The sequence below is a fragment of the Penicillium malachiteum genome (assembly GCF_028827825.1).
Source record: "Penicillium malachiteum strain IBT 17515 chromosome Unknown utg000001l:1.0-8184562.0:1.0-8186909.0, whole genome shotgun sequence".
Lineage (NCBI taxonomy): Eukaryota > Fungi > Ascomycota > Eurotiomycetes > Eurotiales > Aspergillaceae > Penicillium > Penicillium malachiteum.
In genome coordinates, this window is record NW_026643094.1 from 220034 (window position 1) to 236481 (window position 16448).

General features: G+C 46.3%; 8 protein-coding genes across 8 annotated transcripts; 5 read left to right on the plus strand and 3 right to left on the minus strand.

Annotated features, from left to right (window-relative positions):
* Window positions 1-898: 898 nt before the first annotated feature.
* On the minus strand, window positions 899-1605 carry N7483_000079 (SRPBCC domain-containing protein; the record flags this gene model as incomplete). Its single annotated transcript, XM_057083517.1, has 3 exons — window positions 899-1130; window positions 1171-1337; window positions 1390-1605. 3 exons carry the CDS (start codon window positions 1603-1605, stop codon window positions 899-901), a joined length of 615 nt encoding a protein of 204 aa, XP_056949666.1.
* A 1517-nt stretch (window positions 1606-3122) lies between these two features.
* Window positions 3123-3554, minus strand: N7483_000080 (uncharacterized protein; the record flags this gene model as incomplete). Its single annotated transcript, XM_057083518.1, has 1 exon — window positions 3123-3554. One exon carries the CDS (start codon window positions 3552-3554, stop codon window positions 3123-3125), a length of 432 nt encoding a protein of 143 aa, XP_056949667.1.
* A 755-nt stretch (window positions 3555-4309) lies between these two features.
* On the plus strand, window positions 4310-5755 carry N7483_000081 (uncharacterized protein; the record flags this gene model as incomplete). The annotated part of the gene is made up of 4 exons (XM_057083519.1): window positions 4310-4540; window positions 4591-5103; window positions 5168-5535; window positions 5590-5755. The coding sequence occupies 4 exons, from the start codon at window positions 4310-4312 to the stop codon at window positions 5753-5755; spliced, it is 1278 nt and encodes a 425-aa protein (XP_056949668.1).
* A 141-nt stretch (window positions 5756-5896) lies between these two features.
* Window positions 5897-6697, minus strand: N7483_000082 (SDR family oxidoreductase; the record flags this gene model as incomplete). The annotated part of the gene is made up of 1 exon (XM_057083520.1): window positions 5897-6697. One exon carries the CDS (start codon window positions 6695-6697, stop codon window positions 5897-5899), a length of 801 nt encoding a protein of 266 aa, XP_056949669.1.
* A 1296-nt stretch (window positions 6698-7993) lies between these two features.
* Window positions 7994-8677, plus strand: N7483_000083 (uncharacterized protein; the record flags this gene model as incomplete). Its single annotated transcript, XM_057083521.1, has 1 exon — window positions 7994-8677. One exon carries the CDS (start codon window positions 7994-7996, stop codon window positions 8675-8677), a length of 684 nt encoding a protein of 227 aa, XP_056949670.1.
* A 524-nt stretch (window positions 8678-9201) lies between these two features.
* N7483_000084 (ATP-dependent Clp protease ATP-binding subunit) lies at window positions 9202-11997 on the plus strand (the record flags this gene model as incomplete). Its single annotated transcript, XM_057083522.1, has 1 exon — window positions 9202-11997. One exon carries the CDS (start codon window positions 9202-9204, stop codon window positions 11995-11997), a length of 2796 nt encoding a protein of 931 aa, XP_056949671.1.
* Window positions 11998-12501: 504 nt separating this feature from the next.
* On the plus strand, window positions 12502-13335 carry N7483_000085 (lipoyl(octanoyl) transferase LIP2; the record flags this gene model as incomplete). Its single annotated transcript, XM_057083523.1, has 1 exon — window positions 12502-13335. The coding sequence occupies one exon, from the start codon at window positions 12502-12504 to the stop codon at window positions 13333-13335; it is 834 nt and encodes a 277-aa protein (XP_056949672.1).
* Window positions 13336-14159: 824 nt separating this feature from the next.
* N7483_000086 (VIT and vWA domain-containing protein) lies at window positions 14160-16433 on the plus strand (the record flags this gene model as incomplete). Its single annotated transcript, XM_057083524.1, has 1 exon — window positions 14160-16433. One exon carries the CDS (start codon window positions 14160-14162, stop codon window positions 16431-16433), a length of 2274 nt encoding a protein of 757 aa, XP_056949673.1.
* Between the last annotated feature and the right edge of the window lie 15 nt (window positions 16434-16448).

Sequence of the window (16448 nt, forward strand, 5' to 3'; positions counted from 1 at the left end):
ACATTGAAATGGGCCTTGGAAGTTGAACAGCGATCTCGATCTCAACGGACTCCAGCTCCAGTCAATCAATGCTCATGATTTATTGAAACCTGTCAATTCTTTGCCGAATTGATCAAAGAATGAAACTTGAATCGCTGACAACTCTTTCTTATTCCCCCCTCAGTTTGCCAAATCAAGGCCCATTCGTGTTACTGTATTTCCTGTTATATCATCCGCGCGAGTAATCCGCGATGCTGCGACGCTAAGCAGTTCTGCAGAGACACGGGTGACGTCGCTAGATTACTACACCGACTTGATACAGGGAACTTCAAGTTGGACATTTGGTCAACCACAACTTCTTTCATCTTCTATAAAAAATGATAGATGTTATTCATTCCCCTTTTCATTAGCTGTTTCTACTTCCCCTTCATTTGAAGTCAACTCCAAGGGAATCCAGTATGACGGTATCACCAGATCTTCCCTGAAATCAAAACACTCCTCAAACCTACGATGTTTCACAAATTCGCGAAATTGATCAGCGACCCGTATCCAAAACAATGGTTGGAAGAGTGGAGTTATAATTTGGGGGCCATATCCCAAACTGTACAATGCTGCCTTGAAAATTATTGGTGCGATCGCGCATACTTCAAGTTGATGATAATCATATGCAGATGTCCTTTACTCAAAAATAGATGCAGGAGCAATTATGCGTGAGTTTCCATAGATCATAGCACTATTTGTGCTCAAAAAACTTTGACTAGGTATTTCAAAAACAACTCGAGTCCAAAATCCAGGATATCGAAGGTAGACAATGTGCGTGCACAATAAACAAAATATGGCGTGTGGGTAACAACATTAACAACAACACTGGTCTCCACATCTATGACGCCAGATCAAGGGACAAGCTCCGATATTAGGTTTAAGCCTCTGCGCGGGCTTTCAAATCCCGATTGAAGACTTCATAGTCCGCTCGCAACTTCTTTCCAAGTATCGAGGGACTAAGAAGGAAAGACATCAATCCCTTCGATGTCTCTGACTGAGTGAATATAGTGCCTGTACCGTCTTCCGTAGGCTCAATATGAAATGTATGCAACCCAGCGATCGTGAATACTGGGGGGACCCTGCCATGAGAATAGATTCTCTGTGTTTTCCTGCAGATTCAGCGGGCATTAGTAACGTCTTTTTTTCGACATTGGTATTGAGCCTACCAGGATGTCTGCAACAAAGTTACACCCTTCGATGTTGACCTGCAACTTGTCTCCTGTAGTAAGAGATGCGCTGGTTTTTTCCTTCTCTTGAATCTCAATTCCCTTTATCCATTCCGTGTGCCATTCGGCGTAAGCTGAGAAATCTAACAGCTAGAAATGGTTAGTATGTACGTTCGACCTTGCTTGGAGGGGTTGTACTCACAATTTCTCGCACCCTGGCAGGCGGCGCAGCGATCTCGATCTTGGTCTCGTTGAAAGGCATGGTTTCTTGACACTGAGAAGGTAAGAATGAGTGAGAAATAAAGGAAGAAAGGGGTGACGCAGAGAAGTTATGATCAAGGGAGGCCATGTGGTGCGTGCGAGTAAGCCACTGGTAGTGCATATCATGTCCCCACCCCGATGATCGCTCGAAAAACATTAATCAATCCGATAATTTCGCAGACAAGGCTAAAGACCCACTGGGGTTTCCTTTCTCTATTGCAAAAATGGAATAAATGTGTTTTCGGAGCCTTGGAATATGCAGATATTGATTTACTAGAAGTGCAAGAGACTACCAGTACACCCAAGCGCTCGTCATGTCAGACTGAACCTACTCTTTTAATTCTACATCGATTAATGCGGTCAAAAAATATCACCTTTGATGTGTTTGGCTTGATTGATCTACAAGTCTTCACGCCGCGCTTCGCGCGGCACTGCCAGTGAAGCAGCGAGCATTTGAAATTTGGAGAGGTATCCTCAGCACGCGAGTGCTTGGCTAGATGTGTCCACATCCTCTCAGACAGGGACATCAGGATGTTTTACCTCAAGTGCTGGAGGGGATGGCTACCTGTTAAATAGTTAGATATAGGCAACTGGAAACCCTAGTACAGATATCTAAAGTGAAAGATATCTAAAGTAGAAGTAAGAGATAGCTAAATAAAGCGGGATATATTCACATGTGCATGTTTAGATCTAATAAATAAGAGAAAAATATAGTCTATGGAAAAAACCACTGTAACCCAACCTTGGAAGTAGAAAACGAGGTCTATCTATCCCAAAATCGACGAAAACTCTCGAGGGTATTGATCGGCTAGGTAGAGTCATACAGCATCAAGCCCCATACAAACAATCCTAGGTAGCCATTCCGCGTTTCCAGTCCAAATAGCAACCCCAGAACACCCAACCTTTATCAACTCACATTCTTTTCTCGGTTCAAATAATATTCTTCAATAAAGTTCGCGTTTGCGCAATCACAATCAAAATCGGAACAATCTGAGCATGAATCTGCATTGACCAAAGTTTCATCCCCGATAAATTCAAGTACATCAACAAGTGTTTCCTCATCTCTACACTTGAGTTCCTCCTCTGTAGTCACATCCAAGTCTGTTGGTATAGGCTGCTGAAGATCACGCCTCGTCACATTTACCGAAGAGCATCGGTACGGGATATGTGTATCTAATTCACTGTGTAAGTCCGTTAGCCTGTGATTCAGATTTTCCGCCTTAAGTTGTGAAGGGGTTTGACTGTGAGACGAAACGGGCTGCTTTGAACTTGAGGAAATGTTCAACAATGACACAGCCTCTACAATATCAGTGGAATCACCTGCCTGAGTGTATTCATAGTTTCTGCCGGGTCGGCAATGTCTGCTGGGCTTCCCCCGATGGATATGTCTGTCGCTAACCCTTGTGCAGGCCGTTCGTGCCTTCTTCAACCCATATGCATAAGTACTGGCGGTACTGATAAGGGACGTAGCTTCTTCCTCAGAGAAGCGGTTAATAGATTCTTCAATAAATGCCATCAATCGGCGTGGCCGATGGTTTTTACGAACATGGGTGCGACTGATTAAGGTGGCACGCAGGTTGCAGAGCGTGTCTTTGCTGGATACCACGCGGGATAGCATACATCCTGCACATTGGTCAATTTGATATGGCCACAGACCTGGCATAACAGGGAGGTCTACCACAGGCCTAATCCACATCCCCGGATTGCTCGAAGGCGGTCCAGAACTGCTGTATCTGCGAGGAAGACTTGATTTGGGTAATCATCAAATGGTCGAAGACAGGTTGTCACTTCTCGCTGGATAAGATACAGGGTGTGTTCCAGGAGTTCTGCATTCATGGGCCGGTGTAGATCGCAGATACAGATGGCTTTGAGTCCCAAGGTTGCCAGAGATATCCGTTTGGCGCGAAGTCTTTTTGGAAGGTCTTGAATGAATCCTTGGGCTTGAGCAATGGTACGGCGTGAACTTTCACCCATTTGGGTGTGCAGAGCCTCTGTCAGGCGGACCATTTCACCTCGTGTCAGTTCAGTTACTGAATGAGGGTATCCTTTCGCCTCGGGCCGAACTGCATCCACCACAAATCTCTTGGAGAAACTAGCATTTGGCATTTTCGAGGCATTGGTTGATAATGATTCTGAGGAGGTGGAACTCATTACTTTTCTTTTGTCAACTTGAATCAATCATGCACATGTGTGGACCAAGAAGATGAACTGGAGAATATCTCGTGTTTATACTGTAGGCGTAAAAATTTTCTTAGAATTCACTAAAAACAAGGTAATCTAAATAATGGTATACTACCTATTGTGTATGGTCTTTCTCTCTTTGTCTCTTTGTTCTATCATGTCTCTGAATCTCTTTGTTAAGGATATGAATCAGATCTTTATGGTTGCTTATTTTGCGTAGGTGTGTGTGTCTTTGTTTCAAATGTGTATGCATGTCTCCTTCAATGTTTCTTAGCCAATGGAATAATAATCAACATCAATACAAGTTTCTTTCACTTATTTGAAAGAAAATGCCGCTGCCTTGGCAAAGTGCACATGTGCTAGTACTTGAGTATTATTATGACTGCTCGGAACAGGGATGAGCAAATACAGATCTGCAGGATTGCCTTGAACTATTTCCACGTATTACTCTCTTTGTATAACCTGATACTCATAGATCCAATTAAGATGCTACTCCATGTTATACGAATGCAGATTATGTAGTCGAATACTAAGAACGGACTACATAGATGACCTCGGGAGTCAAGAACCAATAGTAGATGGGATTAAAAGGACAAGAAATCCTGTCAATATCCTCTAAGTGAATGCACTATTTGCATCACCAAAATCTATTCATAGCTCTATGCGGCTATTGCGACAGAATGTCAGACTTATCTCTGGAATGGCTAGGCTCTATTATCTATGCAAAGGCAAAAGCTCTGTCTAGACTTGCAGCGAAAAATGGCGATCCTCCAATTCTCGACGGAACGATCAGGTCCAATTCATCATCTGCTAGTATTGTGACAACTCGGAATGAGCTCATTCAAGCAACAAACGAGCTTTTACAGCTGGTAATGATGCCTTCAGAGTATCTTCTTAGCTTGGCATTATCGGTAAGCAGTTCAATACCTTCTGATTGATCTACAACTAATGATTCTGATAGGGAGCAAATACAGCAAATATTGAACTCTTAATTCGTTTCGAGATACCTCAAAATGTCCCGCTTGACTCGTCAATTGAGATATCTGCGCTTTCTACCAAGGTGAATCTGCCCGAAGATGATCTCAGACGCACTCTCCGATTCGCCATTTCCAATGGAATCTTCCAAGAGCCCACACCGAATACCATTTCACATTCTGCTTTATCAACTGCTTTAGATACAGACACTCATTTGCGCAATGTGCTTTGTTTCAGTGCTGAGTGGACTGGGGGCGTATTAACTAAAACACCCAAATACTTGGCTTTACGGGCAGAAGGGAAGAATGTTCCCAAAACTAGCTTCGGCTTCTCATTCAATACCGAGGAAGACTTCTTCGACTATATGACCCATTCCAAAGAGCTCAATGCGAAATACCATAACTTCCTTATGGGTCGGGCGCATACGCCGATGTGGTCGATGGACCGTCTACGTGCAGCTTGGGATTGGGCGAGTCTTGGATCCAAGACCCTCGTTGATGTATGTATAGTATTTTTCTTCTATTCTGATACTTGAAACGAACTGAGTACTGATTTACTTCAAGGTCGGTGGATCTTCTGGTCATACTGTCATGGCCATTGCTCCCTTGGCACCGTATGCACAGTTTATTGTTCAGGACAACGACTCGAGCGCATTGGAATTGGGCAAAACCCAATCACAGAAGCTTCTAGACGATGAAACACGATCGCGCATAGCCTTCCAAAAACACAATTTCTTCGAAGGTCAGCCAGTGCGGGCAGAGTGCTATATTTTGCGTCACGTTCTCCACGATTGGAATGATCAAGACTCCATCGCCATCTTGAAAGCTCTTCTTGTTGCGCTTGAACCCGGGGCCAGGGTTTTTATAAGCGAAGGACTACTGCCAGATCCACCGGCACAACGACTCAATACCCTGGCAAGTAAGATGATACTGTATGAGCTTCTTTTCGAGAGTTCCAGGATCCAGTGTGTCTAACCTGAGGACAGAATTGAAGATCAATTTATTATGACTGCTCACAACGCCCACGAGCGCACGCTGAATGACTACGTCCAGCTTGTCAAACAGGTCAGTCAAAGATTTAACCTGGTAGGTGTTACTTCAGGGGCTAAAGATGGAGCTTTCCAATCGCTACTTGAATTTCAATTCGACTGAGGTTATTTAGGAATAGTTTATTTAAGGTCAGGATGGTTCAAATTAATTGCTTTTGTTCATTCATTATTCAGTAGCAATTTGTGTCCTCGAATATGGTAGTGCCAACCATAGAAGTCAAAGGTTTTATATACAATAAATCGTTTACCGCACGCAGTAACCGCCATCAATGATGAGGTCGTTACCGGTCATATAAGTGCTAGCGTCGCTAACCAAGTAAACGTAGGCACCCTTCAGCTCCTTAGCCTGTCCATTGCGACCCATAGGGATCATAGAGTTCCAGAGGTCCTGAGTCTTCTGCTCAACAAAATCAGAAAGACCAGTGTCGATGTATCCAGGTGAAATGCTGTTCACACGAGCGAAGTCGCGCCATTCATTTGCAAGAGAGCGAGCCATGTGGATACACCCAGCCTTAGCAACGTTGTATGAGGTTTGTTCCTGAGGGAAGTTGGCGATGTGACCGGACATAGAGGAGGTAATGACGAAGCTGCCAGTGCCGCGCTGCTTGAAGTGTGCGCCGACGGCCTTGGCGCAGTGGAAAGTACCATTCAGATCGGTCTGGATGACTTCGTTCCAGTCCTGCACGGAGCCATCAAGAATACCGCTGTTAGCAGTGCGGCCGGCGTTGGCGATAAAGGCGTCGATCTTTCCGAATTCCTTAATGGTCTCGTTGACGAGGCTCTGCACGCTTTCCCAGTTGCCAACGTCGCACTTGTAGGCCTTAACCTTCACTCCGTAGGTCTCCGCAAGTTCCTTGGCGTTCTTTTCGCCGCCCTCTGGACGAGAGGAGTAGGTGATGGCGAGGTCGGCGCCCATCTCGGCACAGCCGCGAGCAGCCTCAATACCCATACCGCGGGATCCAGAGGCACCAGTAATGACGACCACCTTGCCCTTCAGGCTAAGGAGGTCCTTGAGGCTATCTGATTTGGGAACGGGAATAGGCATGGTAAATGTCGTTTGGTTTTGTTCGAAAGAAGAGTTGTAGGACGTAAGACGAGATTGTCAGGAGAGTATGTGAGGGGTAACAGTAGGAGAGGGGTAAGAAGTAGGCTTTTAAGCTAGTCCTGAGTTGTGAGATCAAGTAAGGTGTAAGAAAGTATCTTGATTAAGTTCATGCTTACTACGTCGTACTCTTCTTTCTTACTTGTTAGAACCATGACCTCATAATGGGGTATCCCGGTTGCCCGTGAGCATACTCTGATACGCCACCACTGAACCTACCACTAAAGAGCTTGGTCCAAGTTTGCTGCCCAGGTGCTCTAATCATTCTTGTTCATCCGAATAAGGGTACTTCGGTCAACATCATCGGGCAATCAACCGGAAATACTAGAGGCTAGAGCGGGTGGAGGCGGACCGAAATGATGTCATGACTTAACACCACGCGACCTAGCACAGACACTATATGATATGCTTAGCTAAAGACATTGCATGATCTACTCCTTTTTTAACATTTGAATTATCTATACAATGATTATTATTCATAATAGAATCACACTTAGAATTCCCCTGAAGATGTGCAATTACAGATTGGTGATCTCATCGTACTGCAGAACCCTATACGTGGAATGTGGACCGATCGCCCCACATAGTATAACTTGAGTATAACAGGCTTGATATGCAGTGACTTGATTTCTTAGTTGGAATCATATCATTATTAGACTATTATTCAATGTTGGTGGTTGCCTAGATGGGATTATTTCTTTCAATGATTGACTCATTCCAATTTCAAAGAAAGTTACAAGTTTCTGATTAGCCGACTAAAAGAGCAAGTTCAAAGGCATTCAAGTTGGTCCAAGCATATGAAGACCCTTTTCATGATCAAAGTAATCACAATGGCATGCTAAACATGTGCAACTTCAAAATGAGGTGACAATGACCCTTGGATCTATACAAAGTCTTTGATCAGGTATTCTATTTATATTCTCTTTGCTATCATTGTTCTTGAATACTAATGGAGCCAACATTTGAATAACCTCGACCCAAAATAATAACAATGAATTTATCTTTACTATCCAAAATTCCTGGAGCCGCCAAAAATCATTGCATATAAAGCTTCCGTTCCCGCTCACCTATTCGAAGACTTTTTCAATCCATCACCGAGTCTCCAAGGATTCCAGACTACAGCATTAAAGCATTTTGACTTGTAAGTACGCCAGTCTCCAGTTCTTACAACCTTGAAGAGTTAGGACCTCTTGAGTCCCAACCACCAGCACCTACTTGAGATTTGTTGATATTTTTACCATGTCTGATCTAGAAGATGATCCGCTCGAACTCCCAATGTCTCTAGAGGATGAGGAACTTGAAGAGCTTCGACACATTCACAGTTTTATGGAAGCTTTTGGTGAAGAAATTCAGCGAGCCCGGCGTAATCTCGAGGAACATCGTGAGTTGACCGGATTAAATGAAGTGTTGCAACGGGAAGTCCCCGATATTGAACAGTTCCAGCGTGATGTGAACACTTTTACTTACTCACTACAACGCGACATCCGTCGTCTGGAAAACCTACAGCTAACTGCATCACGGCTAACAATTAGTACGCAGCAAAGCTCGGGCCAAGGTGGTGATCAAGATACTTATTACTCTCGGGTGTCTATGATTTATGATCTGCCTGCGAAGGAAGTTGATCAACAAATGATTGACTCTGCAATGGAGTGCCCTATTTGCCTCAACCCCCTGGAACTGAATGAGATAGTCGCTGTTCTTCATTGTGAACACATGTTCCATACTGGATGTATTGCTCAATGGCTCCGACGATCGAACTCCTGCCCACTTTGCCGAGGGACTATTAGAACTCGAGTGGAGATTCCCGGCTCGAATAATGGATTTGATCAGTCAGATAGTGATGATTCGGGCCTGCAGCCTGAGCGACATGTACGTTGGGCATCTAACCTAGAAGCTTGGGTGCATGAGAGATACCATGGGTAAACTGGGATGGAGCCTCACAACCTAGTAGCTAGTATGAACTTTGCCAGGCGATTAGACCGATTAGGCATCCACATAGTAATTTTTAGTTACAACATCAAATTCATTCTTCGATTTGGACCTAATAAGATGACTATTAATCCAGTATAAGAAACACATTCTATAGATGCCCAAATGTAAATAGCCTTCCTAATTAGGAAGTGACAGGCCCACATCTGCTCATTTAAACCAATCACAATCTGCAGAATCCATGGAAGCCTCTCACGTGGTTGAGCTGTCAGGTGATTTTTCTAGTAGTTTCTGGAAGGCGGTGGAAGTTGGTAGTGGCGTCATGAAGGTGGCAGGACCATCTAATCAAGTGGGCAGCCCAAGTATATTAAACTTGCATCATAGACCTTGTTGTGTTGTTTTTTTCTTCCACCTGACTACACTCACTTGACTGATCCTATTTTTCAGCTCAATATCCCACTTTACGCGCCTTTACGACTTACTTCCTAACTGATCGTACAAATACATTCCCGTTCACAATGAACGGCGCCCAATTCACAGACCGGGCTAACAAGGCCTTGCTGGATTCCAGCGCGTTGGCCGAACAATACGCCCACTCCCAACTCCTCCCGATTCACCTCGCAGTTGCCCTGCTTAACCCTTCCCAAGACGACAATGGAGACCAGCAACCAGTCGGCCATTCCTCACACGATTCTGCTTCGATCCCACTATTTCGCCAGGTGGTGGAGAAAGCACATGGTGACCCGCAACTGTTGGATCGGTCCCTCATGAAACTACTGGTCCGCCTGCCCAGCCAAGATCCTCCTCCAGAGTCTGTCAGCGTCTCTCCAGCGCTCGCCAAGGTGATCCGATCGGCTACCGATTTATCCAAAACACAGAAGGATAGTTTCGTAGCTATTGATCACTTGATTCAAGCTGCCTGTCAAGACTCACAGGTCCAACGCGCTTTGGCCGATGCCAATATCCCCAATGTCAAATTGATCGATACCGCTGTTCAACAAATTCGTGGTACCAAGCGTGTGGACTCCAAGACTGCGGACTCAGAGAGTGAAAATGAGAACCTGAAGAAGTTTACCATTGATATGACTTCACTGGCGCGCGAGGGAAAGATCGACCCCGTTATTGGTCGTGAAGAGGAAATCCGCCGTGTTATTCGTATTCTGAGTCGACGAACCAAGAACAACCCAGTCCTCATTGGTGAACCCGGTGTGGGTAAGACTACCATCGTTGAGGGACTAGCTCGCCGCATTGTCAACGCGGATATTCCAGCCAACCTCGCCCAGTGCCGACTCCTTTCTCTCGATGTCGGCTCTTTGGTGGCTGGTAGCAAGTTCCGTGGCGAGTTTGAAGAACGAATGAAGGGCGTCCTCAAAGAGATCGAAGACTCCAAGGACACAGTTGTTCTTTTCGTTGACGAAATTCATCTTCTCATGGGTGCTGGATCCAGTGGTGAGGGTGGTATGGATGCAGCAAACCTTCTCAAGCCAATGTTGGCTCGTGGACAGCTGCACTGTATCGGTGCGACTACCCTGAGTGAATACCGCAAGTACATTGAGAAGGACCAGGCCTTCGAGCGTCGATTCCAGCAAGTCCTCGTCAAGGAACCCTCTGTGCCGGAGACGATCTCAATTCTGCGTGGTTTGAAGGAGAAGTACGAGGTTCACCACGGTGTCAATATTCTTGATGGTGCCATTGTCACCGCCGCCACTCTGGCATCCCGATATTTGACTGCGCGTCGCCTTCCTGATTCCGCTGTTGATCTAATTGATGAAGCTGCTGCTGCCGTTCGTGTGACCCGAGAATCCGAGCCCGAGGCCCTAGACACCCTCGAGCGCAAGTTGCGCCAGCTTCAGATCGAAATCCATGCACTGGAGCGTGAAAAGGATGACGCCTCTAAGAGCCGACTGGAAGCTGCCAAACAAGAAGCTGCCAATGTTGCCGAAGAGCTACGTCCCATGCGAGAGAAGTACGAAAGCGAGAAGCAGCGCAGCAAGGAGGTTCAAGATGCCAAGATCAAGTTGGACTCCCTCAAGGTCAAGCGTGATGAAGCAGAGCGCTCTGGTGACACCGTGACTGCTGCCGATCTCGAATACTACGCCATTCCTGAGACCAAGGCTCTTATTGAACGTCTTGAGATTGATCGTGCCAGAGCAGATGCTGAACGTCGCGCCAATCATGGAGAGGCTGGTGAAGCTCTGCTTGCTGATGCCGTCGGTCCTGACCAGATTAACGAGATCGTTGCTCGCTGGACTGGTATCCCGGTTACTCGACTCAAGACTACCGAAAAGGACAAGTTGCTCAACATGGAAAAGTACCTGGGCAAGCTTGTGGTTGGACAAAAGGAAGCTGTTGTCTCGGTCTCCAACGCGATCCGACTTCAGCGCTCTGGCCTAAGCAATCCGAACGCCCCTCCCAGCTTCTTATTCTGCGGTCCATCGGGTACCGGAAAGACACTTCTCACTAAAGCCCTTGCCGAGTTCCTTTTCGACGACCCCAAGTCGATGATTCGCTTTGACATGTCTGAATACCAGGAGCGCCACTCGCTAAGCCGAATGATTGGTGCACCTCCCGGCTATGTTGGTCACGATGCTGGTGGTCAACTTACAGAGAGCCTGCGTCGTCGCCCATTCTCCATTCTTCTCTTTGATGAAGTCGAAAAGGCCGCCAAGGAAGTTCTTACTGTTCTCCTCCAGCTTATGGATGATGGACGTATCACTGATGGTCAAGGTCGCATTGTTGATGCCAAGAACTGCATTGTCGTTATGACCTCCAACCTGGGTGCCGAGTTCCTGGCTCGACCCACAACTAAGGACGGTCGCATTGACCCTCAAACCCGGGAGCTGGTGATGGGCGCTCTGCGCAACTACTTCCTTCCGGAGTTCCTGAACCGTATCTCCAGCACTGTCATTTTCAACCGCCTTACTCGACGCGAAATCCGCAAGATCGTTGACCTCCGTCTCGACGAGATCCAAAAGCGACTCGAACACAATGATCGCAACGTTCTTATCAAATGCACTGAAGAAGTCAAAGACTATCTTGGTGCTTCCGGCTACTCGCCCGCCTATGGTGCCCGTCCTCTCGGTCGGATCATTGAGAAGGAGGTGCTTAATCGTCTTGCTGTTCTCATTCTGCGCGGCAGCATCCAGGATGGTGAGGTGGCTCGAGTTGTCCTCATCGATGGTCGCATTGATGTGCTCCCCAACCACGAACTGGATGACACTGATTCAGATGGCGATGAGGACATGATGGACTCTGATGATGCTCTTGCAGAGATGGAGGATGGCAGCGGCGACATGGATCTCTACGATGAGTAAGACCATCGCTGTACATCTAAAATTCCTTGAATAAAGCATTCAAATTTACGCGCCTAACGATACACGATTTTTTATGAAAGCTTTTTGCTTTCTGCATATTGTTTTAGTGTTTTAATGTGGCATGGCGTTGGTGTCTTGATTCTTGTACCTTTTACTTGCTTCTAGATGAACTATGAAATCTCTAGAGGCAGATCCAATTGTCTTAATACATGAAAGAATAGCATAGCAGCAATGAACGGTTCAATCGAATAATCTCTTTTCTTGTAGAATATCGACTCAGTAGTCCGTAGCGAGTTCAAATTTCTTTGTGAGAATACTGTAGAACACCTGGGTAGCCTTATCTTATCGATAGCTTCTCCGCACCTTCATGACTTCACAACTCCGAGGGAAACTCAATCGCCCAGATTTCCAGATTTCCAGTCAATGCATACTATGCCTACTACTCATTGCGGTTGAAACAATCTAATTCTTGAAATATCCGCAATCCTTGATCCTCAGCCCACAATGAGACTCGCCCACCTCCACCTCCCTCACACTACGCCCTTTGCGCGCGTCTCCGAACTCCAACAAGCTCTTACGAGCCGATTCCTCACGCATAAAAAGCTCTCAGGCTCAATATCTTCTCAAACAGAGCCTATAATCCCTGGGAATGCACCACCACCAGACCCTACTATTATCACCTTTAGCCCCAATCCAGTCTACACCACCGGTCGCCGCGACCTCCCACCCTCCAATACCTGCTCCCTTTCTGCATCCAACCTCTCCCTGCCTCCACCGCTAGAACCGATTCGCGGTTTACTTACACCCTCTGGTTCAAGCAATGTTCCAAAAGCTGAATACCACCCAACTCTCCGTGGTGGCCAAACGACATACCATGGCCCTGGGCAGATGGTCGCATACACAATTCTTGATCTCCGACGCCTAGGCCTAACACCTCGGTGCCATATTCGCGTTCTTGAGAACAGTGTTATCGATGTATTGAAGCAATACGGTGTCAAAGGTTTCACCACTGCAGACCCAGGAGTCTGGGTCCAGGATGGACCAGCCGCAAAGAAGATCACAGCTGTTGGAGTTCACTTGCGACGCAATATTAGTAGCTTTGGAGTTGGGCTTAATGTCACCAATGAACCAATGTGGTTCTTAAAACAAATTGTTGCCTGTGGACTGGAGGGCAAGGAAGCGACTAGCTTGGAGGGAGTTGGGGTTCCAGGTCTCACTGTTGATGAAGTCGCTAATAGCTTTGTGGAGCGATTCGTGGAACGGTTGAATCGTGATTTTGCGCCGGAGAAGATTAAGGAGGTTTATCCTGTGCAAGAGGAAGATCTTTTGCGTGGATAGTGATATAGTCCCAACGTATTATATTGACGTGCTCATCGCCCTATCCATGTGTTTTTCTTGTGTTTTTCTTGTACTAATTTACATATTGCGCAGAAATTCATTTGGCAGGGCGTCTGAAATTGTTAGCCGAGCAGAATCTACCTAAAATTTTCGAGTTTCCAGTTGGGATCTTCATCTTTGGCCTCTTTGACCTTCTCTGAATCCATGTCTCCACTATGTTCAGGCTCACGGATGTCAAGCGTCCGGAAAAACTCCAGGCAGCAGTGGGGCAAAGCGCAGTGGAACACAGACCTCTATGGCTCCAGGCTTGAGGCTTAAGTGGGCGCCTGAAGTACATGAAGGCAACATTTAAACTCCAAATGTTTAAGTTGAGCATCATTTTCTGTGGCATGATCCAAATTCTGTTTATTAGATCAGGTTCCCAGATGAGATTGCTAGGCTCTGTACCATGGATCCTTGTGTGTCATCGTAAACATAAACATTTTTGAGTAGTATAGCTCCTGAGTCATAACGAGCTTTTTGATAACTTTCTAAGCGAGGCTATGACAGAGTCATATTTTAACTCCTTTTAGCTCTTTTGAATGGATATGCGTTTGCCTATGTGCTAAAGTCGGGTGACTCCACCCCGATATCCATAGTCTATATATGCCTGGAATTACTACTGGAATTATCCGGGTAACGTTGACATCTTGAAGAGTATAAAGCTTTGTTACTAACACCTTCTCAACCTCTTCTCTTCATCATTCTACTTCTATCTTCATCAAAATTCTATCTTAGTTATCGTTTCAATCAAAATATTCTCAATTCCCAAGTTACCAACCATCATGCAGGCAGTTCAATGTGGCTGTTGTGTGTTCGTTGACAATATCCGGAGATACTTGCCCCAGGTCTCTCTCCAAGCCCATGCTACTATCCTCTCCTCTGCAGCTCGAACTACGTTGACGCAAACTTATGTTAATTCTTTCGGCTTCATCCTTGAAGAGGCTTCCTACAATTTTCCCCTATACGATGGCGTCAGTGTCGTTGGCTTCAAGTGCCGTGTTGGCACTCGCCTACTTCATGGTACTGTGAAGTCTAAGGAGCAAGCTAACACTGACTACACACAAGCTTTTGAGAGAAATGAGTCGGCTGCCGTCATGGATCATACCTCTGAAGATGTCTTCTCTATTCGCCTTGGCAATGTCCCTGCCAACGAGAAGGTGACCGTGGAGATCACTTATGTTGGTGACCTCAAACAGGATGCCCAACTAGATGGTGTTCGTTATACACTGCCAAATTCAGTCGCCCCTCGTTACGGATCTCCCTCTCCATTTTCACCCGATTTCTCTTCTGATATCTCGGCTCAGCTAGACGGCATCTCTATCACCGCTGACATTCTTTTGGAAAAGGGCGCTGCCATTAGAGAGATTCAGTCCCCCAGTCATTCCCCCAAAGTCTCCCTCGGTAGGATCTCCTCCACGCAACCTGATTCTCGTGCCTTCGAGCCCTCCCAAGCTTCTGCGACTTTGCGATTGGACAAGAACAACCAGCCCTTGCTGAAGAAAGACTTTGTTCTTGTCGTCAAGGCTGATGGTCTTGATAATCCTCGGGCCTTACTGGAATCACACCCAACTATCTCAGGTCAGAGAGCAATCATGGCTACGCTGGTTCCCAAGTTCCAGCTGCCTGTCAACAAGCCAGAGATCATCTTCGTGATTGACAGAAGCGGAAGCATGAATGACAAAATCCCCACTCTGCGGGCGGCTCTGAGGGTGTTCCTTAAGTCGTTACCTGTTGGAGTCTGTTTCAACATTTGCTCCTTTGGATCCAATCATTCCTTTCTATGGTCGAACAGTATCGTGTATGACCGTGCTAGTCTGAAGCAGGCCCTTTCTTTTGTTGATACCATTGATGCTGGAATGGGAGGCACGGAAATCAATCTCGCAGTTGAAGCAGCTTTCCAAAGCCGCCTCCCAGATAAAAATCTAGAAGTTCTTCTTCTTACCGATGGAGAGATATATAATCAACAGCAATTATTTCAGCTTGTTCGAAATTCAACCGCAGCCCATACTGCTCGTCTCTTCGGTCTTGGCATTGGAGACGAAGTATCCCACTCATTGATCGAAGGTGTCGCCAGAGCAGGCCAAGGCTTTGCGCAGTCAGTACTCAAAGACGAGGAACTCGATCGCTGCGTGGTAAGAATGCTCAAGGGAGCTCTCACTCCCCACATCTACGACTACAAGGTGGAGGTCGACTATGAACATGCAGTCGAGCAAGACTTTGAAGTTTTAGACAGCCCCAAACTTGACATGTCCGATACAGAGATTGAGAGCAGCTCTTCAACAGCCATGACACCTTCAGCCTCCGCTGAGCCAATCTCACTCTTTACGGAAGGTCATATCGACGAGGAGACTATTGAAGGAAGCCACGCAGCTCAGAAAGATGCAGCACTTCCCAATATCTCTCCACCCAAGGTTATTCAAGCACCCCACAACATTCCCCCTCTTTATCCCTTCATCAGATCCACAGTATATCTACTGTTGGACCCTGAGTCATCTGACAAGATTCCACGATCACTCACGTTCAGCGCTACATCCAAACAAGGTCCTCTGTGCTTGCGTATTCCCATTACCGACTTGGGCCAGGGAGAAACCATTCACCAACTTGCCTCACGCAAAGCAGTGATTGAACTCGAAGAACTACATGGGTGGTTGGGTGAGTCCAAGGATGAAAACGGCAATCCATTTGATCAGCTTCACTATGACACAAAAGAGCGAATCGCAGCACGTGAATGTCAGAGCTTGGGAATCAAGTACCAAGTCACTGGCAAATACTGCTCTTTTGTTGCGCTGGAAAATGGTACTGAAGTACCATCCCAGGTAAAGGAGGAATATGTCTCTAGTCCAGGTCAATTTATTTCTCATCAAATGGGGTCTGAGCATATCGACGCTTTAATGCAACCATGTAAGTCTCCTCCAGCAAATACCAATTGTCACTTACTAACCATCGTGCCAGCTTCACATCATCATTCCCATGGCTTTAGAGGTGGTCGCGGTGGTCGTGGTGGTGGAGCACTTTTTGGTAGTTCTACCTACATTCCCCCGCGAAGCGTGGTGTAACTGCTGCTCCGGTGT